General features: G+C 45.6%; 1 protein-coding gene across 1 annotated transcript in view; it reads right to left on the reverse strand.

Moving 5' to 3' along the window:
* PLXNA4 (plexin A4) overlaps positions 1–23,321 on the reverse strand; it is a 478,478-nt gene that overhangs the window by 230,780 nt on the left and 224,377 nt on the right. Inside the window, exon 4 of the mRNA XM_054084753.1 lies at positions 9,089–9,220. Coding sequence (XP_053940728.1) covers positions 9,089–9,220 — 132 coding nt within the window. The remainder of the gene's footprint in view (positions 1–9,088; positions 9,221–23,321) is intronic.

Below are 23,321 nucleotides of genomic sequence, written 5' to 3' on the forward strand. Positions count from 1 at the left end.
GCTTCACATGTAATCACCAGCTTCTTAGGTTTCCTTTTTCTTCTCCCCTTCTTCTGGGTCTATTACAGGGTCAGAGACTGGGGGAGGGGAGGATGGAGATTTTCAGATTTCCAGTTGAATTCCTTGAGCTGCCCTTAATACTCTGAACTATACCCAGCTGAAGTCACAACCTACCAGTCTGGCAGGATTCAGGGTGACCAAAGTGCATTTTTCATTGAAAATAAGAACAATGTATTTAACTCCACAGATCCACCTCTTTTTCCTCAACCAGCACAGTGGCTCTTCTGAGCAGTCTGTGTTTGACTCAGAGAGGCCACCCAGCAGAGGAACAGCACCGTAATCAATAGTGCCAGATGACCTGCATGCAGTGTGCCGGGTAGCACTGTGCCCCAGGGAACACGTCTGCACAGCTTCCCACCCATCACCCGCTCCTGAGGATCAATAGTCCCTGCCACTTCTCACCCAGGAAATGACTCTTGAAATGTTTTTTGAATTTATGGGCATTGCTCACTCCGTCCTCCAGTTTTAGTCAGTTTTTGTCCTCTGTGCAAGGCAGGGGGTAGCTATTAGTTCATGAAAGCTGAGCCCTGTGAATTAGAAGGACCAATGTTCTCCTTGAAAAACACAGAGCAGAGGAGGAAGAACTGGCTGCTACTTAGACTGACCAACCCATTTCATTCCTCATGTCGCAACTCCAGGCAATCCCAATAGTGTCCACCACACCTTAAGGCAAGGAGTCTCAAGGACAAATTAAACCATCCAGCACTTTAACAGTCCTCCATGCATCCTCCAGCTCCTGCACTGCCTTTTTAAGATGCCTGTGGAGGCATCCTGAGGTGGGGATGACTCTTTGGCAAACTAAGACACGAATGCTGAGATTAGGCATTGCTGAAGTTCAAGCCAAATGCAGATCCATGGATGGCAGAGTGAAAGCTGTACTTCTACCCCCAAACATTAGATACATTGAAGAGGGCAAAATTGTAGACTTCAGGCACAAATACACCATCACTGTGACTGAACATTATTTTTTTTTTAACAAGAAAGACTGTATTAGGCACAAAACCATAGTAATCTGTATGGACATAAGTGCACCCCAAATGCTGGCCAAGAGGTGGTTGAGAAACAGCTTTGACATGATACTTTATCACAGGCACATGTCGTGACCAAGAACATATCTCTCAGCCCTCTCTGCTCATCAGCCATGTAACATCACCGGCAGCATTCTGATTCAGATGGCAGTTATATGAATTCACGTCTTGCCAGCAAGCAGGGTTTAGACTGTCCATGGCTAAGATACTTGTATTGGAAGTACTTGAGCAGTTGCACTGATACACTCCTCTCCATCTGGATCCCAGTGATTAATATAATGTGCTTGCAGGGAAGTCATTTCTCTGGGATGGGGCAGGTCTGGCAAAAACAGGATCCTGGCATGGATAAACAAAGCCAAACATGGGCTTGTCTACTTTCCTCTAGGTGGGCTCCAGCAAGTTATAACTTAGTGTCCACTACAAGATAGCTACAAAGAGAATAATTACTCTCCCAAGAAGAATTTCCATCTCTATCACATGCAGAAAACCTCAGACCAGATACCTCCTGGTTACATAGCAAAAGCGAGGAAAGATTGCTCCCCCTCAGAAACCAATGATTACATTCACAGAGCCAAATATTAATTAGGGAATCAATGCTTAGATCCAATTACCTTTCATACATGGAAACATGGGTATGAAGGTCCTGAAGCTCTTCTGAATTTGGGATACAGTAAAACCTTCCAGTTCTCATCAGGACATTCACACCAGCCTCAGGTGTCAGGAGGAAACCTCAGTGTTCAACAGCCAGTGGTGAGAGTTGCAGAGAGCTCCAAAAGATGTCCTGATGTGGGAAAATTCTTGACTACCTTCAGGACAAATAAAGTCAACAGCAATTTGCCCACAGCCATACAAGGAATATGTGAGCTAAGCAGAGTATGAGTCTAGTTCTCCTAAATCCTGGACTGTCTCTCAACTACAAAGCTTTCTCCCTTCCAAAGTACTAGCATAGTACTTGTTTTAGGGCAAAGTGGGACACTTCAATACAGCATGAAACTAGCTTACAAAAGCATTTCCAAAGCATAAAAAGAGCTTAATTCAAGTGTAAAAAGCTCAAGGCTGAGGGACAATGGGAGATGAAATTCCAGATGTCCGTGCACCTCATGGGACAGAGACAGTCCCAGCGGAATTTCTTCCTTTGCCATAAATGGCTCATTTGGGACATCTCCAAGACCTCAAATTGGTTCCTCACCTGCTCACCCCAGCCTTCTGAGTTATTTACATCCCTTGCTGGAACACACAACCAACCTGGCAGGAGGTTAAGGGACTCCCTTCTCTGTTAATTATCCCACAAATGCTTACTCCTCTGATATCTACGTGCTAGCAGCAAATGAGTTAAAATCATGCTAAACTATGACTTTTTGCAATAATATACCTTTTGCTGATAAAGAATTATTTCGAAAGAGTCAGCAGCACAATGTGCTGCAGTTTCGCCAGTGGGCCAAATTGCTTTTATCATTCTTGGCTGAGAAACACAGCTACTCACACGGTGTCTTTTCCATCCTTAGCTGAGCATCCATGCAGGATTTTCAACCCATGCAGTCATTACTCAGAAAGTATCTGACCTTATTTAGCAAGCCCTTAATTAGGTGAAAGCAAGTGCAAGGGAGAGTGGAGTTCAGCCTCTGATATTGCTGAGGGTGATGAGTGGTATTTTAAGGGCAGGGAAGAACAGTCAACGAGAACAAAAGTTGCCTTTGCTGCCAACTGGGATTACACTCACTGCTTGCTAGAGACTGGCTGAACTCTAGAGACTCTTCTTCCCTGTCTTGTGCAGTGCTGCCCAAGAGCAGCTGGGCAATGAAATGGGCAGTTCGATGTCCTCTTCTTTTGAGGATTTAGAGAACCTAACATGATACATCTTTGCAAAGAGAGCACGCAGTTCAACTCTTGACTTGGGCCCCTTAGAAGCTCCGATGACCCTGATCTTACCTAGGATGTCAGTCTAGCATTTTAGCAGCCAATTACTCCAAGGAAGAGACTATACTGTCAACTACGTTCCCTCCTTCCTAGCTTTAAGGATTTGAACAGCAGAGTCCTGCAGAAGACCTGACCATCTCCAAAAAGTGTATGTGCACAGTGCAGACACCTTCCATACCTTGTACCGTAACCCTTTCTACAAGATGACAGTCAATCCTCCAAGAGCTGACAACATAGCAGAGTCAAACAATATAAATCTGAAACAGCAGTGTCAAAATTTACAATTCATGCATTTCTCTGGTGCTTTTAAATCCTCAGGTCAAAAAGTCACACTTAATAGACAATTTCAGCTCTCTATTTTAAAACAATTTTTTTTCTGGTTCTGGACGAATGATGAAAAGCACAGTCTGCACACAATCTGATGGCTTACAAACAAACAAATGCAAATTAAAAGGAAAAACTCTTGAGTTATTTTTAAAACTTGTGATCTTGAGCCAGGGTTTCTAGTGACAGCCTTAAACTGACAATCCCCTGGAAAGAGCCTCTCCAAACTTAGGAGTTAATGCTAATTGAAATCTTGAGCAAAGACCACATTTGAAGAAATTAAGCTATAATTAAGTAAAGTTATTAATGATTGCTTTAACTAATTGATATGATAACACAAGCAGCAGACAAGATTTTAATCGGTGGTCATGAAATCAGGAGTAAACTAGCCAGAAACCATCTCTTCCTTTGCGGCTAATTTGCACACAATAATTCTGTTGCAGATAGTGACTCAGTGGCAAAGGGAAAAATAAATCCTAGGAGACAAATAAGTATAAGCCTTCCTCATTTTAATGCGAAACAGACAAAGGCCAAAAAGACCCTGTCAACATGATTTGTGATACTGTTACTTAATTTTTACCAAATGTGGTTTCTGCCACGCTTTTGTTGAGGTACATATTTATTTGATATTTCATTGGCAAAGTTTAAAAGAGCCCTCAAAATACCTATCAGCTTCTGCTACGCATGACCCTACCAGGCTCACCTCCGACATACTGTAATGGTTTTAGGGAATGATAGCGCTGCACAGATGTGATTTATTCTCAGATCATGGATGACTTTCTGATGGTTTAGAGGGAAGAAGCACAACTTTCTGCTGGAGCGTGAAGCTGACTCACCTGCATGAAACAAACCTGCCTGCACAGAGAGGGATAACAAATCGCCTTCTTTGAGTCAAATGTAGGGTTACTCATAATCTGTTTGCAGAACAGAGTCTTCCCTAGCCATTAGTAAACCAAAAAGTAGGAGGCAGCTCAAAGCCTTGGGATTTTAATAATATGAAATCGAGGCCTCTTGCTCTTTACCTTCTGGTTTTTGAGCCTTTAAGTTCATTTTCTCTAGTTCTTCTCTTTGATCCCTCTGTATCAAAGAGAGAAGGTGAGATTCTCACGTCTTGGATTCGCTTCCACGTGCTGTGTCAGCTTTCCAAAACACATCTAGTACATTTCCTAGTACTAGGAAATGCCCAGGAGTCCAACATGCTGAAATAGAGTTATTTAGAGAGTGATGGAGTTGACCTTCCACATACTAGTCCAAAGCCACAACAGGAAAATGATCATCCTAAACATCCTGACACGTAGAGCTGGGCTGTGTGTGCATGTCAACACTTAAGCATCAAGAAGGTAAGGAGGGATGGTCAGCCAGCGGCATGGTGGCAGCTGGAAGAGAAGAGAGCAAAGGAACAAGGATGCCAAGAGTGGAGGAGTAATGGAAAAGCAAGTGCAAGCTGCAAATGAGAAGACAGTGTCACAAAGTGAGGTGATATCACAAAGAGAGGCAAGGATAATGAAGAAGGGGGAAAAGAAGCATCTCAAGCCCTGCAGAGAACTCTAGGAAACTTGTAGGCTCGAGCTTCTTGTTTGGGAGGAAAAAGTCAAAGAGAGGGTTAGAGGAGGAAGAGGGACATGAAGAGGTATGTGCATGTGTCATGAGGCACAAGAAGAAGCAGAGACACTGCAAATTTCCTTCCTCTGCTCCTCCAGCAGGGTGTACCATCTGCTTCTCGTCCCCTTAGATCAGCACGAGAGGCAGAGAGCTCTCCACTTTCTATGCACCAGACACAAAGAAGGAAAAAGAAACAGCCTAAGCCTCCAACGCACCGATACTCCCATAACCTCCAAATAACATCTCAATACAGGCAAAAGTGCCATAGAGACTGGTAAGTGAGGAGGTGACACCCCAGAGCAGCCCTCTCCATGCCTCGGCCACACAAAATCCCCCATTCAATAGGAAAGACCATCCGGCTTGCAAGTCATTCAGAGCCTTTGTAAAACCAGGGGCTAAATGGGAGATATCTTGAAAATCATGACCGATCCCATGCATGCACAAATCCTCCTCCACTCTGTCAACAGGGAGTTGAAGCACACTTTTACACTTAAAACACGCATACGTCCGCATCTCTGTGAAATAATGGGACCTTTTCATATTGTTTCTCTGTGCTCTGGTGAGAAATCTTCCCCTTTCTCCTGTGCAATCAATCTGAATCAATATATATTTTTATATAGTGCAGCCCTTCTGCTGGTGAAAAGTTGCTGCATCCTGCTCTTCAGAGCACAGCATGTTCGACGGTCCCAACAAGTGCTGCTTGTTACCTCTCCATGCTACTAGGAGCTGCAAGAAAGGACCTGCATCAGCCACACCCCACAGGACTGAGCTGGGTTCCCCGTTCTCCTTGGAGCCCAGGGAGTTCAGCTCCAGATGAAAACCCCCTCGTGCAACTTAAGTACCTGCAGTGCTTTGAGCAAAGTGTGCTGATGCTGACCTTGAAAAGGCCAGGGCATATATTTTTTTTGGCACCATGAGAAAGCCTCTTCTTGTATCAGGTTTACTGCACCAGCTTTTAAAAGATGTTTTAAGTTAATGGCTGTCTTGCTGAGCTGAGTGCTAACCTCACTGCAGAATAGTTTGGGGCATGGTAAGAGCAAAATTTGCTGGCATAACCATAGACATGACACGACTGGGACAAGCTGGAGAAATCTGCTTTATCATTGGACCTTCCATTCCTGTTAAGGTCCGGTGAGTGATGGAGCCAAGCCTGGCAAAACTGATTTTAATGGAGCCCCTACACACCCAACAGAATCAGTCTTATCTCTGGGGCACAGCCAAGGTTTTGCTCAGCAGACAGAGGCAGAAGAAATGTCCTGCTTCCCCAAGGACAGGACCGGCCCTGGCCCCTACTTGCCTTTGAAAAGGTTGGGTCAAGCCATCATCCTCCCGTCCCTCATTTCCACAGACCTCACAATACCAGGGGATTTCTGGGGGCAGTGAAAACCTCTGATAAGTCAGATCTTCACCCGTTTATGAAAAGAACTGCACAGCATGGCTTGCAAGTGGATGGAGTTTTCACTCTCAAGGCCAGCCTGCACTACTCCACGCTGTTCATACTCCTGCCTCCACTGAAGACAAACCCCTGTGCCCACTCTCAGCCACAGAAACACTAAAAATGTTAATTCATTCAAGCCCTTGAAGTGTGTTATATCATGAGCACACAGATAGCGACTGCATTGCTGTGACGGCAGCACTGTCATTCACGTTGCTTGCTACGTTGCAGATAAAATCAGAGACAGGCAAAAGCCTCTGTAGTATTGAGTGTTTCACAAAATTGGATCAGATTTTAAATAATAATAGTCCATGCCCTTTTCACTAACGTCTCTCATACAAACCCTCTTGGGCTTCAAAGATGGGTGAGAGGAGGAGATCAAATGAATCACAGGGGACTCAGGGTTCCTGCGTTCCCTATAGGGCTTCATCAACAATTTGTGGCCCTAAAAAAAACCCTTGTCTAAGCCTTGTGCTTTGAAATAACCAGCCACAAAATGAAGCTGCTCATTTTGTTACCGCCAGAGGAATGAGACAGTAGTCAACAAAACAGCAAGAATATGTTCCGGGAAGTTTCTGGAGGAAAACCAAGTTCCTCTTCTGGTTCCCAATCTCATTTTTCAAAGAAGTAAGTGAGTGAGCAGTGCTGTTCCATTGCCCTCTCCTAGAGAAAATCAAGACAGCTCCTGGGTGTATCATGTGAACTAACCCAAAATAGCCAAATATCTGTGTAAATCTGAAGGGCTGTGCAAAACCTGTGGTGGTATCTGAGGTGACCTGTTGCCAAATGGGTCTGCACAAGAAGGACACTGGGCAAATATGAATTCAGTGGGCTGATTATTGGCATATTGTCACTCTTAAGGGCTTTGAGCATGCAGGGAGCTCCATTGTGATCAAAGGAAAAGGCTCGCATAGTAAAGGCATGAGAAAAAGGAACAGTGTCTTGACAAAATTCTTGCAGGACCTCACATGTATCACCTTTCTTCAGCTTCCCACCCCACCCCAACAGGTGACTGGGACTGTTTTCACTTCAGCATTGGAGATGACATCCCATCCCTTCCCAGCATGGAGCAGATGAGAAAGCAATCCCAGCTCAGTCATCACAACCCTTCTCCTTTCTCTCATTTTGCAGCCTCTTTAATAAAGACAAATGTACAGAATTGCTCGCCTCCTCGCTCCAAGTTTGAGGTATAAGATCCATAGCTCAGAGCGAGAGTTGGAAACGTCGTAGTGACATAAAACATTTAAAATTATTCAAGCAGAAGAAATTAGAGTCATAATTGATTTTGCAAGGGGAGAAGGATTGTCGGCGTGGCACATCTGAGCTCCTGGACCACAGCAACCCTTCTAAACACTTCCCTTCCAAAAACACATGCATCTCCTGCCTTATGGGTCAGAAGAAAACTTCTCCTAGAATAGGTAAAAGCTAATAATTTCAATGTTAGCCACAGCCTCGCAAACAACCACCTGAAGAGGGTATGAGGAAGTTCTGTAAAATCATGGAGGGTGAAAGGGAACAATTATTCACTGCACATTTTTTTTAAGGTGGAAATTAGTGGGTGGTAAAACTGCCAAGACAGTGGGTGAGAAGAAGAGACATCACGGCCCATCTCCACCCCCAAGACTGCAGACTGTTGGCCACTGTGGTGCAGTGCTGTCAGAAGGTCAGAGCACACTACACAATATCTAGGGGAGATCTTTGTGTTAGGGTACTGGGCAATACTGAGAGGAAACCACGCTGCTCTGGAAATGCTACTGGAATGTGTAGATGCCCTCCTGGAAATTCATGAAAGCGATACAAAGCATATCAGGTGGGTATTTTATGTTTGGTGCAGCTTAAATGATCCAAGGTCAGGTAGCTAATATTTGCTTAATGAATCATTGAAGCTTAATGTATGGGTGAATTTGTTACACTTGGACTGATGGCCTTCGGTTGAAGTGAAGTTGCCCTGAAGGGCACCTGCCATCGCCCTATCACAATCCTTTATTGCTCCTTTTTTTCCTGTGCATCTAAAGTTCCTCATGAGCATGCATGAATCAACCAGTCATGATAATTCAAGCCCCTGTATGTCCACAAGACTAATTATAAACAATCATGCAAAAATAATTCCCCCTCCTCCCATCTCAAGCAGCAAACTTGTTAAGGCCAAGCATTCTGCTGACACCAGCCAGGCTTCCATGCTAAACGCTCAGATTGGTCCTTCCCTGGAATCTGGGTAGTAGTATTTTCAAGAATAATACTAACAACACAACAGGAACATCACACTAAACTTGGCCTGCACTCTTGCAGGCAGCGTCCTACACTCTCGATCACTGTGTCTCGAAGAGGCTCCAGCATCTCCAAATACTCCAGTTGGAGCCAAATGATTCAGCGTTACACTTATCTGTATCTGTGGCAGATGTAGCCACAGTTTGAACGGGGGTGGAGAGCAATGTGGTACACAGCAGATGCAACTCTTTGCTATGTAGCCAGTAGGATGTGTACTGCACAAGGGGATGAGGGGTGTGGGGTTTGCCAACTTAGTGCTCTGCCCCTGGCCCCTCAAAAATCACATCAGTGTATAAATGCAATGGTTTCTAAGCACAAAAGTAATCAGATCAACAACGAAACACACCTTTGTAGTAACCATGTCCACTGTCAGAACTTCATGTGCAATTCTGATGTCCACCGCGTGATCAAGCTAAAAGCTTTCAAAGCACCACGGGTTAACAGGTTTTCTTACCTGCTTCTCTGACATGAGGTAGAGGTGTTCATGATCCATTGAGAAAGCCATATCCCGTAATATGGGGCCAGTATCCGCCACCTGCACAATCTCATACTCCAGTGTGTTCTTGGAGGTGCCATCCACACGGATCTGCAAAGCAAAAACAAATGCAGGGAGAGGATGTGAGTATTTTTCCTTCTTCCATTGTGGCTGTAGAATAATCATTGGAGAAATTGTGGCATTGTGGTCCATGTCTTTTGGACAACCAGCATTGTCACTGCAGTGTGAACTTTTCCCTTGTTCCCTTGCCTCCTCACTTAGAGGATAAGGCAGGTTTAATTGCTTCTGCTGGTCCCATCAAGACTAGAGAACTGCACAAGAACAATCCAGAGCCTGCTTGCTTTTATCTAGCCCTATCACTGTGTTACTGTCATTGCCTGGACAAATCTACTGAGCTGAAAATGATGGCAAAATGGGTAGAATTTGTGGTTATGATGAGCAAAAGATATAAAAAAACCATTTGAGAGTCTCCAGGACTGACTCACTCAAATTCTAGTCTGACGGTATTATTGTTCTTATTGCTAATATTCCATGGTGCAATATATTATTGCAGGGTGTACAGTACAACACAGACTATTTCTCTTGTTGATTACATATATCAGATATTGAAATCAGTCCTGTACAACTACGGCACCTTATGATTCCAGCCACATCTCATAACAAGGTGTCACTTAGGAACATCAATAACTGGAATTATGAGAAGGAACAAGATGCACAATCCCAATCTCTCCTTGACGGTGAACGAGTGATACAGAAGAAAGTGTACAAAACACCAGAGTTCTCTTTACTTGCCAAAAACTCATTTCTGGAGACTGGGCTGAAAACCAGCTGGAGAAGCTTTCTAATCCTTTTCAACAGTATAATCACAATTCAGAATAATTTGGTTATCCATAGGAGTATTGGGTCCTTCTGGATCTTGTGAGGCTCTGTACTCCTGCAAATCCCCATGGCTGTGTTTTTCAAAGATGCATCCATTTTCCTCACCTCCCTTGCTATGTTTTGAATGTGTTGCCTTTCAGTTTCAAGAAATCTTCTATCCTGCAGCAACACAAACATTACAGTACTCTTTCCTAGAAGAAACAAAGTTGTAGCAGATCTGCTTCATGCTCAACATTATGATCCCCATATTTTCCTGAGCAAAGGCAAATCAAAGACACTCAGTTCCTGGTTTGCACTTGCGTGGTTTGATAGCTGAGCAAAACGCACCCTTCCCACCCAAAGGAAATAACAAGCCATGAAGAACTTATGGCATCAAGACCCATTCCCAGTGTTCCCTGGCACACAGTCCACGAGCTTGTTCCTTCTGTATCAACCTTTCAGCCAAAAAAATGAGCCTGAATCATCTGCTGTATGAAAAAGGCGAAGAGAAAGGAAGAAAGAGAATGACAAAGGGTCTGGAAAGCCTGTATGAGCAAAAGGCAGCCATGATATATAGGTTCTTATATTGGTCCTTCCTCAATCTCTGCAGTTCCTGATTTCAACACAGAAATCTTATTCTCCCAGGTAGGTGAAATGGGGCATAGAGAAGTTAGCGAGGCTCTCTGAGAAAGCAAAGGGTATGGAGGGTCTTCAGGGATGCTCAGATCCTATGTGCTATCCATCAACCTCCACAGAAGTGGATGCACGTGCAGGCATTGGCTGTTGGGCTGGCCAAATGACACTGGAGGATTTGCAGTTAGTTTGTCATCTTGATGGATCTAGTGATGACAGCAACACACTCCACCACATTGACACACAAAGAGGTCAGGGCCTGAAGCCCAGCCCTGAGCATCCATGCCTCCTACTGGCTCTGACTGCCAGGAAAGAAATGGCTTGCTCATGTCCATGGTCCCTCACAGCTAGATTCAGTTCCTCAGTCTCCCTTCTTGAAAGTGGACACTGATGCAAATCACCCATGAGGTCAAGGGCAAAAAGGCCAATGGGTTCAGGATGAGCCATTCCCCTGAGGACAGTCAGGAGAAAGGAAGGAGACAGAAAGGGCTGCAGGGTTAAGAACTACAGGAATCTCCCTGTTGGCGCTCTGCCCTGCATGGCTTGAATGCTCCTGCAGCAACAGCCTTTCCTATTTCCCACAGAGACCTCCTTACACCAAATTCTCACCTTCAGGGAGCAGTCGCAGAGCTTTGTCTGCTGGGTCAGCTCTGCCTCTCCCCTCAGTCCCCTGTGGCCGCTCGTCCCCTGTGGCCTCTCATCCCCATCAGGGGGCTGCAGAAGATCCTCGCTCTCTTTGCTGATCGCTGTGCTAAACAAACCTTACGTCTTTGACCTTGATTTTTCAGCATCGTCAGGGTCAGATCTGTAGGCTGCTAGATATGTAAGCAGCCAATTATCACCCCAGGGCTCGGTCACTGTCCTCAGCCTTTGCCAGGCCCCATTAGAGGAGAAAGAGCTCAGAGATGGAAGAGGCAGGCTGGAGAAATAGCTGGCTGGAGTTAACAAACCATGCAGACAGGAGGCACAGCCCCCAGGGATCTCCCCTATGCATTTGGTGCAGGTAAAAGATTGCAGAGGTTTCACATCAGGAAAACAGAGATACTGGGAAGTCGTTTAACAGCTATCGCTGGCCTAATTGCCTGCAAAGTCATTATTTTGCAAAAGGGGAGAGAAGGAGGGAAGAACAGTGCTGATTCCACTGTCCATGTGCAAACACCACACGTGCAATCATACACGCACAGTCCAACAACAATAAGTGCAGGAATCTCTCTCTCGGTTAGAGCTGGTATATAAGGAAAAAGAAAATTCAGAAGGTGGCCAGAACGTCTGGTAGACATTAACCCATGCTGCACAGATTGTTCAAGCCTTGCGCCAGCAAAGAGGTGATTATTGTAGCTTACAGCCAGAAGTCTGGCCCTTAACTCAAGTCATTCCTTCTTTACTGGTCTTAAACTCTGGCTTTCTTATGTTCAACTCCAGGCACAGAGCCCAGAGGATTTCCACCTTCCCTACACATTCTTCACAGTCCTGAGCAACAAAAAAACACAAGAGTAATTTCTCCTAGAGATTTATTCCTGGCTCCAAGGCACTCACTAGAACCAGGGCATTTGGGTTAGTGAAAAAAAGTCGGAGAAGAGTCTGTGAAGAGGAAATGAGAAGTTTCTCATCAAAGCCTGCAAGTGATCATCTCTGAAGTAAGGGACACGGATACAATCTCGGCTCAGAAAGCTCCCAAAGTTGCCAAATGTAAGGAATTTTAAGCACACACCAACAGTTTTCTCTGTTCCTGCTCCTCTTTGCTGGCATCAGCCACAAGCCTCATGTGAAGATGGGGTGCTGGCCGAGATAGACCTTTCTTCTGATTGAAGCATAGGTATTTTTATACTCAAGATGTTTTTATTAGGCTGTGGGATTAGAGCCTGACTGACAGTCCAGTGGAGTTTTCTCCTTGAAATTACCTGAGAAACAAAAGTACCTCTGCAAGGTAAGAGGGAGGGGAGCAAGTAAAGGACAAAAAGGATTCCAGGACTATAGGTGGGTTTCAACATGCTCAGCCCACGACAACTACCACCATCAGATGTGTGCACACTCCTCCACAAACATACTCATCACCTCCACTGCAGAAATACCTCTTCCTGCTTCCTACTGCTCTGTGCTGGACAGCCACACGCTCCTTGGACGACAAGATGTTCTACTTAGCACCTCCAAGCTCCCTCTTTAATCCAACACATGAGCAGAGCTCCCAGGGACCAACAGTCTCAGGTTGCATGTTAATCCTGCTTCCTGGAAGGCTGTACTCACTGGGCTTCATTCTGCAAAGCTGGCTGCTATTAAAACATCAGCATGATTCTTCCCGAAGGTCAACTACCAGGGGACCTATTCTGGCAGCTGTTTGTTTGTTTGTCTGAACATTATCTAGGTCTGGCTGTTTATTTACATCCATTGAAGTATCAGACAATAAATACCCTCTCCCAGTAGCAAACAGATGCTTGCACTTGAATGTTCTGGCTAGCACTGACTTCAAAATGATCTCCTTAATGAGCAAACAATACTATTAATCTTTAAAGACACAGGCTCTGGCCTTCCCTGAGCTCCTACCTTGACCATGGCTAGGCCTAGAGGCATCCTGGCAAGGAGCCCATGGGTCTGATAGATGAAAGAAGGTAAAAGATACCTTCCGTCACTCCCCTGATGCTTTTCAGCATTATCTGGATCTCCCCAGCTGCTGTGGGATCCACAGGAGGGTGATGCTTGAGCACAGTCTTCCAGGCAAGATGCCTCAATCACACTTCTAAGAGGGAGATGAGTTTTAGAGGTTGGGACCATATGGTTAGCAAAGAGGGAGACACAATAAACCCCTCAAAGTCATAGACAGGAATGAAAAAAGGTCAAAGAAAAGCAATGGGGGTGGAGGGCAAAGAAGGAATTGGTGTGGGCAAGCACTTAGTCCCATTGCTGGAAGATAACCGTGAGCTATCTGTAAAGGAATGCTGTTTATGCTAAAATCCAGCATCCATACTAGATATATTTCAGGAACTTTACTCCAGACCCATTAAAGCCTGATACCATAAACCGAATCAGTGTTTGGAGCATGTTAATATCATCCAGGTTTGTTTTATCCAAGAAGAATCCAGCTCATACAGATTGCTCTGCTGTATGAATCACACCAAATTAAGCACGAAAAACCGATTGTCATCAAAATTGTCTTCAGACTGATTTCAGAAGCACATTCCTGAACAAAGACTCCTGATATCACTTCACCTCTATTTCATTTTCCCAACAGCTTGGACTGGTCATTCATAGCAAAAGAATGGAACATTCCCACTGTGCCAACTGAGCTCAGCTGTTTCCTACTCTTCTAAAATCATCACGTCCTGCCCTGAGTGTCATTCCTGGCCCACCAGAGTCAAAACAAGATCCTTTTCATTAACTCCTTTGTATAAAGCATTTGAAACCCATCCAGGGCTCCTGAGAATGTTGTCAGGAGCAGGATCGTGATGGTCAGCGAGGCGGGCAGCAGGAGCAGACGCCGGTTGGATGATAGTTAATTACAAACAATTAAATGAATAACTAAGCAGAAGAATTGGTGAACCATAGCTCACTCAGCCAACTGGTCCCTCCGCGCCTCTCTGCTTTTGTGCAATGTCAGCAGCCCCCAGGCCGATGAAGTTAAAGGGAATTCATCAGTGCTGTCCCCAACACTTCCAGCCGCCGCTCCAGCAGCTCCCGCTCAGTCATACTGGTGGTTTATTTTGACCATGAAATTGCCCCAGTTCCCAGAGGAGGGGAATGAGTGGCTGTCAAGAAGATCGTAGGGGTGGATTTCAAAGGCAAAGCCCTGCAGGTCACAGAATCCATCCGCTTTGCCTGCTTCTGGGTGGAAGGGAGCGAATATGGCTGTGGCACTGACTCTTAAAAGCAGCAGAAATAATTTTGGGCAGGGAAAGCCAGACCTGGCAGGACAATCTCAGTCCTCCCCATATCCTAAGGCATTCCTCCTTTGTCCTTCTTGCCTCTCCTTCTCCCAGGGCTTCTCACTGAAATCACCACCATTATTTCTCACTATTGGATTAAGGATCTGCAAACCTCATTTTTGATCCAAGCAGCCCTGAAGCCCAGCACATCAATCCAGGCTGCTCTGAGCAGTGTCTAGCCACAGCCTTATGACTGCACTGGGGCCTCTAATACTTCATTGTTTCTCCAATATCAGTTCCTCCCTGTTTTATGAACCTAATGTCCCCCAGCGGATGCTGGAACTGCAGGCTGCTGGCATGGCAAGTGGGCAAAGCAGCAGACTGTGTATGATCTAATGTCAGGGTGTTATGATGATCATCTATTTCTGCTTTTCCATTGATTTGGGTTACATGATGCAGCTCTATCGATCTTGGCAAAGACAGGGAAGAGGCTGGGGACATTCCATGCTCCTATTTCCTCCGTTTCGGCATGTGTTTTCCAGTCAAATAATCCGTTCTAATTTGCCTAAAGCCTATTAACAGGAGATCAATTTCTAATAAAACATGACATTTCAATAGCCCCGTCTATCTTCCGATCCAAAAGGCTCTTAGAAACACTAATTGAAAAAGCAACGGTTGAGGCATCTCTTTCTCATGCCTAATAGGCCTCTCTCTTCTCTTCTACAGACGCCTTAAGGTGCTGCTTGCATGGACAATGCCAGCCCATCCAAATACAGATCTCAGAGCACCTTCAGCTGTATGGAGAGCAGAATCCTGGAAAACCAGGTGTTTAATCTTCTCACCACTCATGCTTTCAATGCTATCCAGACCCCAATGTGTAGTGACAGCAGCCTCTGTCATCTGAGGTGATGCTAACTGACCTGCAGAGGAGGTGAGGGTCAATCCCAGCTTTTCGCTTCCAAGGGAAAGCCAGACCCTAAACTTGCAAGCGCCTCCCAGCTTTTGCCTTGGAAAGGCTCACCTCTCAAACTCTGTTCCAAGCCTATCAATGTCTGCGGGATCACTCATCTAATTACATTCATAGACCCAAAGTCATAAAAATAGCCCTGCAGAAGGCACCTACAAGCACAGCACTCTCTCTCCACAGAATCCATAGGATCACCCGCGTGCACACACTTGCTCCTCACAACAAGAGTGATGGCAAAGTGGACTGGTCTTGCAAACCCTTCAGGTTCCTGGTTCACATTTCTTTTGCCCAGGTTTAAATCTTGTGATTACAAGCAAGCAAGATTTATTTGCTACAGAATTAAAATAATCAAGGAGAATCGTTCCTCACCTTTTCTCCATCTACATGGTTACAAACAGCAAACATAGGGTTTTCAAAAAGCAGCTTCCCTAAAATACCACTGCCTAATCCCTATCATCTGCAGGCGTTGCAGCGTAATCCTCCCTCCTCACGCCCTCAAATGGGCTCTGGCAGGAAGCACGGGTGGCTGCACCAGGCAGGAGTACAGGGTCTAATCCCTGCAGAGGAGTCACCCACTGACCTCTCATGTAATCCAGCCAAGCTGCAAAATTAGGTCAAACAGTGCCTGACTGCTGTACAGGAGATCTCTCTCACAAGGCAAATGCAGCACGCTGGGGCAGAGAAGGATTCCTCTTACTTTGGCAGGACGAGGAGAAGATGGTTCTTACAAAATGTTGATGGCCATCTGCTTTTGGTTCATGGCGTAGGTGCTTCGATTTCATGTGGGTCAGTGTCTCATCATGGATTAAGGATGTAATGATCTGGAATACGCTGCAATGAACCTTCTGCTTTGGGTCAGAGAGTCCTGCAAGCCAGGAGATGAACGTCTATCTGACTGAGGTCTCCTTTCTTTCACAGCCCACGGCACGTGACTGCTGTGCCGTACCGCTGTGGTTCCCCACCAACATTTCTAGCAAGAGATATCCCGGCTGTGATAGATTTATGAACTAAATTAGACATAAATAAAAGACCAGCCTTTCATTATGGGCTTGGACAGCCCCTTAAACAGTGAGTTTATGACTTCTGCTCCCAGCACCATAAAAATAATAATTACAGCTTGAAGTGTGGCCAGCCAGGCTGTACCTTGACTGCAGGGCTCCCCTCAAATTGAAACAGATACAGAGCTGGGCACAAGGGGAGAGGAAAAGAGATGTCTGGGTCCTTTCTCAGCCTCACCAGGGAGAGCATGTCAGGTGTATGCAGCTTTTACATTCATGAGTCAATTGACAGATGACATCATTTTTGAAAGCATGGTTTACACACGCTCCCCTGGCACTCTCTGATTGATAAATTAGACACTCATAAGCCATGTGCTAATCAATGCAAATCATTAGTTTGTAACAACACAAGGCAAGCTCGGCAGAGCTCATTTTTCAAGGTAATGGCCTGCCAAGTGATCAGCGTTCAGCAACAAACCCTGCCAGGAGATCTATTAACAGGCTGCTGGCACTCACCTACGATGCAGGCTGAGGCCTTTGCTGTCCAGTCCCCACCAAGGATGGGGTTGTGCTGCTCAGTGCAAAAGCTAAAGCCCAAAACCTGCTATTCCTCCCTCCTCTCCTTGAGACATAACAGCTCCTGGCCACCTTAGTTCTGGATGTCTGGGGTATATGTACTCTCATAGTCTCTGAACACTCATTCTCTACTTATCTCAACCCTGCAACCTAAAATAAAAGTAAATTGCCACTCAAAAATTATGCTTTGCCCTCTATCAGTGGAAAAGGAAGGAGGCTATTCAAAGCATAAACTGGCAAGTATGTCCTGGGAAACTTCATGCTGACAGTAGTGCACCTCTAAGAGCTGATGCCTGCATCAGGCATGTGTTTGGCAAAACAAAGAGGCAATTTGAACAATCTAGACACAAAATTTTACATACAAACTTTTGGCTTCAGGCTTTTTACAAGAACTGCCTAGCTGAGCGAGTACTTTGGGAGAATGAAACTACACTGGGGAAAGACCTGTCATTATTGACCTTTCTGCCAGAGCAAAGAGAGGGCAGAAGTATGGGACAACCCTGCTCCTTCTCCTAAGGAGTCTGTATAGCCTTCATGCCTCCTTCCCAAGTTCTGCAGGATTTCAGTCTCTCTGGCAACAGAGCAGAACCTCTTCATCCATGTGTTGCTTTATTAGGCATATACCATACCACAAGTGCTCTATAGAGCAACTCCAGGTCCTCTGCGGAGAATAAGGATTCTCTATTTGACATTCCCAGAGGTAAAGTTCAGTGCTCACAGAGAGAAATCTGCTGCTGGATGCTCATATTTCTGATCCCAGTGGATAATCTCAAAGGTCATCCTAGTGCCACTCCGTTCATGTCTGCTGTGATGGGGCTTTTGGATCCTGGAGCTGACTATCTGCAGCCCACCAATGGCAACTCCACGGCAATAAAGTCATCTCCTTCTCCTCACAGCACCATATTGCAGGAGCTGAAAGGAAATTCCCTGGGCCTATTAGCTCTGTGGTTCTTCTGATACATCATGGAGTTGTTCCATTTCTCCAGGGTGCAGAGTTCAGATGTACATAAAGCCATTGGCCATGGCAAGAAAGGTACAGATCTCCAGGCACTTTCATTTCTCCCAGACTAGTGAAAATTCATTTACGTGGTCAACATTTTGAAAGGGGGAAGAGCTATTTCTTAAATATTTACCCTCTTGTTGCCCCCAGTTCTGGTTCTTCATAAAGAGAATGTAAATATATGCTTTCAGTCAGAGTGGGTTTTGATAGGGATTAAGGGAACAATAATGCAAAAAAAACCAAGAAGTATGAAAATTAAACTTTTACATACAAGAACATAGGTGACAGCTCATGAGGTATGAAACCCAAAATGCTTGCCTAACTCTGGCCAGTTCTTAAGCAGGGGTCAAAGTGTAGAGAAAAGCAATTCAGACATGTAGCACTACCAGCAAGGCTCAAAGCCTTGCATGCTTTAGGTTCAGAAATAGCCAGAAGAGCATTATGTGTGTAAATGGGGCTGATCAGAGACAAAGATATCGACATAGTTGGCCTGAAATAGAAATCTTTACATGGAATTGTTCAGAAACTGAGGCAGATAGTAATATAGGATTGCATGAGGACAGATGGATTGCAAAATGGGCTGGATCATGAATACAAGCCCTTCATAAGCGCCTGTTCGTGGGGTTGAGGGACTAGATTCCTCCTAGAGATGAGCTCATCCTACAGTGCCGGGAATGCTGTGACCCAGAGGACTGGGAGCCCCGCGGCAGGGGGTGCAGAGCAGTACCACAAAGAGCCCTTTAACCACAGCCAGACGGGGTGAGCTTTGAGACGCCCACGGATCCTCGCGACGCAGTGTCATTGAGAGGAAGCAGCTGCCTTTTGGCAATGGGAGGCATGCATGCGTGCAGAGACCCGGGCACCCAGATGGACACATGGCGAGAGGAGCACACAGCAACACACAGATGGGCACAGGCAGCAGAGCACACGTCAACACATCAGCATGAAAGAAGGTAGAAATATTCAAGCAAGCAAGGCAGGCAGAGGTGTGGAGGCACCCAGAGACACACATGCAAGCGTGCACACGTTCTGCCCACCAACACTCATCTACCTGGACTGAGGATGTGCCATGGGATCCCGATCACTAGCAAGGGGGTGTGGGGTTATGTAAAGGTGAGGACACACATGCACTGAGTGTATATTCCCACCCAGCAGAGTCTGGAGTGGGAGAACACGAGGACAACATACGCATGCTCTCAAAACGACCTGCTCCTTGTAGCAAGCAACACAAGGAATCTGATCAAAATATGGGCATTTACACACACCTCAGATGGCACGGTGCCCTGTGCAGCTCCAGGCATCAACGAGGGCAACAAGCTCAATCATAGCCTGTCACATTCAATCTTGGAGATCTACAGCTGCATTTGCAATTTCCCTTTGCAGTGTATCAGAAGTGGACTGAAGCTTCTGATTTGATGAAGATTTGGGCACTTACACTATTTTCTCTAAACTAAACAAATCAAAAACTGTATCCCAGAGATACAGATAGATACAGAGATAGTAAGATTCTCTGTTCTTGCACTGATATTTGTGCCAGGTATTGGTGCTAAATGACTACAGAGAGATGCAGAGAGTGATAGCCTGCGAGTACATAACTGAAAACAGAGAAATCTGAGGGCTGGAGCTTTTTACTCGTTCTATTGTTAAGAGCTACAAGCTGGAAAAGTGGATGGAGTCATGGCTTGGGAACAATTCCTGTCAGCGATGCAGGGATATGTTATCTCCAAGGCCAGCGGAAAGGGGAACCTGAAAGAGAAGCTCTCCAAAGAAATCAGCCAGTCCAGGCTCTCTGTCCAGTCCTTTTTTGTCAGTTGACATCCCTGGGGCTAAGGTCAAGATAATGAGGTCCTACATATCTCTGGGCCCCAGCCCCACTGACAGGGTTGTGCTTTGCAAACATTATTGTAATTCAATTGCAGACTCTTTCAGCTCCTGGGCTTCTCAATGCCAAGGTGACCTATTAAGAACTTAATATCAGATAAAAAACATCCCTTGAAGCCTTTCTAGCCTTCATAATCTATGTTTCTCCACAGGAAAAAATAAAAAGGGGGGAAAAAAAGAGAAAGATTGAATGCTTATCTTCCAATATTGCCTCAGCTAAAAAGGAAATACCATCTGGAGACAAAGCTCCACATTTGCCTTTTCTGCCCTTTCATTCAAGCAGACAGAAAATTGATTGAGCACTGAAAGAGTGGACAAGGCCTCTTCTATACACCTGCCATAAACTGATCCTCTACTGAATGTTGTTTCTTCTTATCTGCTGATCCACCAACGGTTCCTCTGGTTTTGTCTCTTATGTCTGACCAAGCACATGTCACTCTGCCTGCCAGCTCCAGCAAGACCACCCTTCTCACCAGCCAGTCCCAAATGAGTAGAAGTGTTCCCAGCAAGTGTCATCTCTTCCATTAGCCAAACCCAAAGGGCCAAATCCCTAGGCAGCTATCTCCACATATCTGTGTCTCACAATGGCCTTTGCCTCCCCAAGGCTTCCTCTCATCTCCCATCAGCTGGTACTTCATTAGAGACCCAATGCCATCTCTTGTGTTCTTTCTGTCTTCCAAGGCCACCAATTTGTTGGTCTTCTCCAATATTAATTGGTTGGATTCACCTGCAGTCTTCAGCACTGAGCTACAACGTGTTCCTAGTCACTGTCCACTGGAGAGACAGTCACCCCTCTGAAGTCCTGCAGAAAAGACCACACCAAACATCCCTACTCGTTTCAACCCTCTCCATCTCCTCAGTCCTTCCTGAAAGGACTACAAACCACCTCAGCTTGTGGCAGGTTCCAAATGCCTCTATGCACTCTATGTAGCCACTTGGATTCACCAAGTTTGTCCCTCTAGGACCCCCAAGCATCCAGCCACCTGTGTTGAGAGCTAACTGTGTTGCCTTCACAGGAATACAGCCACTTCTGAGGTTGCCACATGAGCAAACATGGATGTCAGGAGGAAAGCATTAGCAGCCAAGGCCCTCATTCCAGTAAAGAGAGGGGGGCATAGCGTCTCTGAGCTCTGGGGAAGGGAGATGAAGGGTTCTAGGATACAGAGGGGACGCACAATGAGAGAGAAGAAAAATATCCTTAAGCCCAGAGAGCAAAACCGCGCTCCTCCATGGTGAAAACAAGATGAAAATATGGGACCAAGTCCAGCATGGTGAATTATATTAGAGGTCACTGAGTAAGGAGCAGTGGATCAATGAATACCTGCAGTCCTTCTCAGCAACCTCCTTTGCTCAGCCTCTTACTCCGGCTTGAGCTGGTAACACGGAATGCTCTCTATTCTCCTTCATCTTCTTATTTGGCTCCAGGGTTAGAGCAAGGGACTTAGAAAGATCAGAATCTTAAACCTTAGCTGAGTTATGAACTGGCCATATGACTTTAGAGACATCATCCACCCTATCAGAGCTTGAGTCTCCACATTTTGCGTTGAAACACCTACGGACAGGATGATTTTTAAGGGACAGCTTCTACAGCTGCATAAAAGCTTAAATGGAGGTTCCTGAGACTAACAAATACCACCAAAGCAGTGTGCATCCATCAGTATTGGAAACCCTCAAATGAAAAGTATTGTGGAAGAGAAGTAATTATTACCTCCAACAGCATAAGAACAGCACGTATATTCAGACCCTTAATCACAGGGGTTCCTTGTACATCAATCAGAATTAGTCAAATGTGTATTCAAAGCCCTTGATTGAATTATCTAAAAGTAATTCAAATGAATCTAAAAGTAACAGTGTAGTAGGCACATTTTTAATGCTGGTAAATCACCAGCCAGGACCATCAGTCTTCACATATAAAGAGACACAATGTGGAAATGCAACAGTCAAGGTAGGCAGTGATTTCCTCCCAGCTCAGCACAGCCCACCGTCTGCAGAGCATCAGCTCAGGTCTGTAAGAGTGAAGCTGACCACTCCACAGAGGAAACAGAGCCCTCTGTGAGCAGTTAAAAGGATTAGAAGGTCTGCTGGGAACTGTCCTAAAGGAGCTGTATGGCACAAGAGGGCAAGGCACAAGGCACGATCAAGAGAGAATTAAGAGAGCCAAAGGGATTTAGCAGGCGAGTGCTGACATATTATTCCACTTAGGCAGAGGCAGGGGACTCCTAGGAGAAGAGAAAGGCTGCCTGAGCTATTCAGGTTGAGGCTTGGCTGCTGAGCTAGGAGCCAGATCCTAGATCAAGCTGTTGGGGAGTTAAAGTTGCCCCATCAAAGGAGTTAGAACAGCTTTCACGAGTTTAACATGATCCTGTAGCATTGAACCATCCCCAAAACACCTCACCCAATGGAACTGCCATGAACCTGCCAGCAGACCATCTCTAGGGATGCTGTGGCTGAGCCAAGTGATGCACAAGGACCACAGCCCAGCAGGGAAGTCAAAGCAGAGCTAATAACAGGTATTGTTCTTCCAACAGGACTCAAGCTCTTTAGCTGCAGGTCTGCAACTCTCTTGGTGCCCCTACTTCTGTAGGTATACGTACATCTGAACTGGTTAGTTGGTGTGATGGACCATGGGTGTTTATTCTGGTTCAATGAAACCAAACATTTTATTTACTTTTGTAAGTATCAGATAAATGTCCTATCTAAGGCAAGACAGCTAGTTTTTCTAGGTAGTCTACTCAACGCAAGGGTTTGAGATATCTTAGCCCTAAAAAGGGCATCCCAGAAGGAGTTGCTGGAGTCCTCTGTCCTTTAAGGGCCAAGGGCTTGCTATGTACCAACACAGCTCGTTATATCTGTACAAGCAGCTTATACCTGGCCACCAGATCAATGAACAGGTCCTGCCTGAACTTCTGGGGACAAAGTGTAGTTGTTCCTGGGTGGCCACTAGCAAAGTACAAACCACATCCAAGACACCACTGCTGTGAGTAGGAGCTTGGATAGCAGAATTTGGGGAAAAGCTTAGGACTGCTTGCCCAGAGATGGCACTGCTGTGTTTCAGGTCCCTGGGGTACCCAAAAAGGATCTTCCATCTCTATGCTGAACATGTCAAGCAAGGCAGAGAGCATGCAACAAACCCAGTGGAAACCGTTGGCGAGGAAAAGGTCCTGGAAGACTACTCTGGGCGTGATCTTCTCACATTTCTATAGCCCTCACCTATCTCCCATGGGCCACGGAGGAACAACAAGAGCATGTTACTCACAGGAGACAAGGGATCACTTTCCTTTGGGACCTCAAGGTAACCCGGGCAATGAAACTCGACCCAAAGCCATTTTGACATAAGGTCGTGGCATGAGACAAAGCAAGGTCAGGAGTTCAGCATCAATACAGCAAGTGCCAGTCATGACACAAAAGACTCAGGGATCAG

Source organism: Cuculus canorus, chromosome 1 (genome assembly GCF_017976375.1).
Source record: "Cuculus canorus isolate bCucCan1 chromosome 1, bCucCan1.pri, whole genome shotgun sequence".
NCBI lineage: Eukaryota > Metazoa > Chordata > Aves > Cuculiformes > Cuculidae > Cuculus > Cuculus canorus.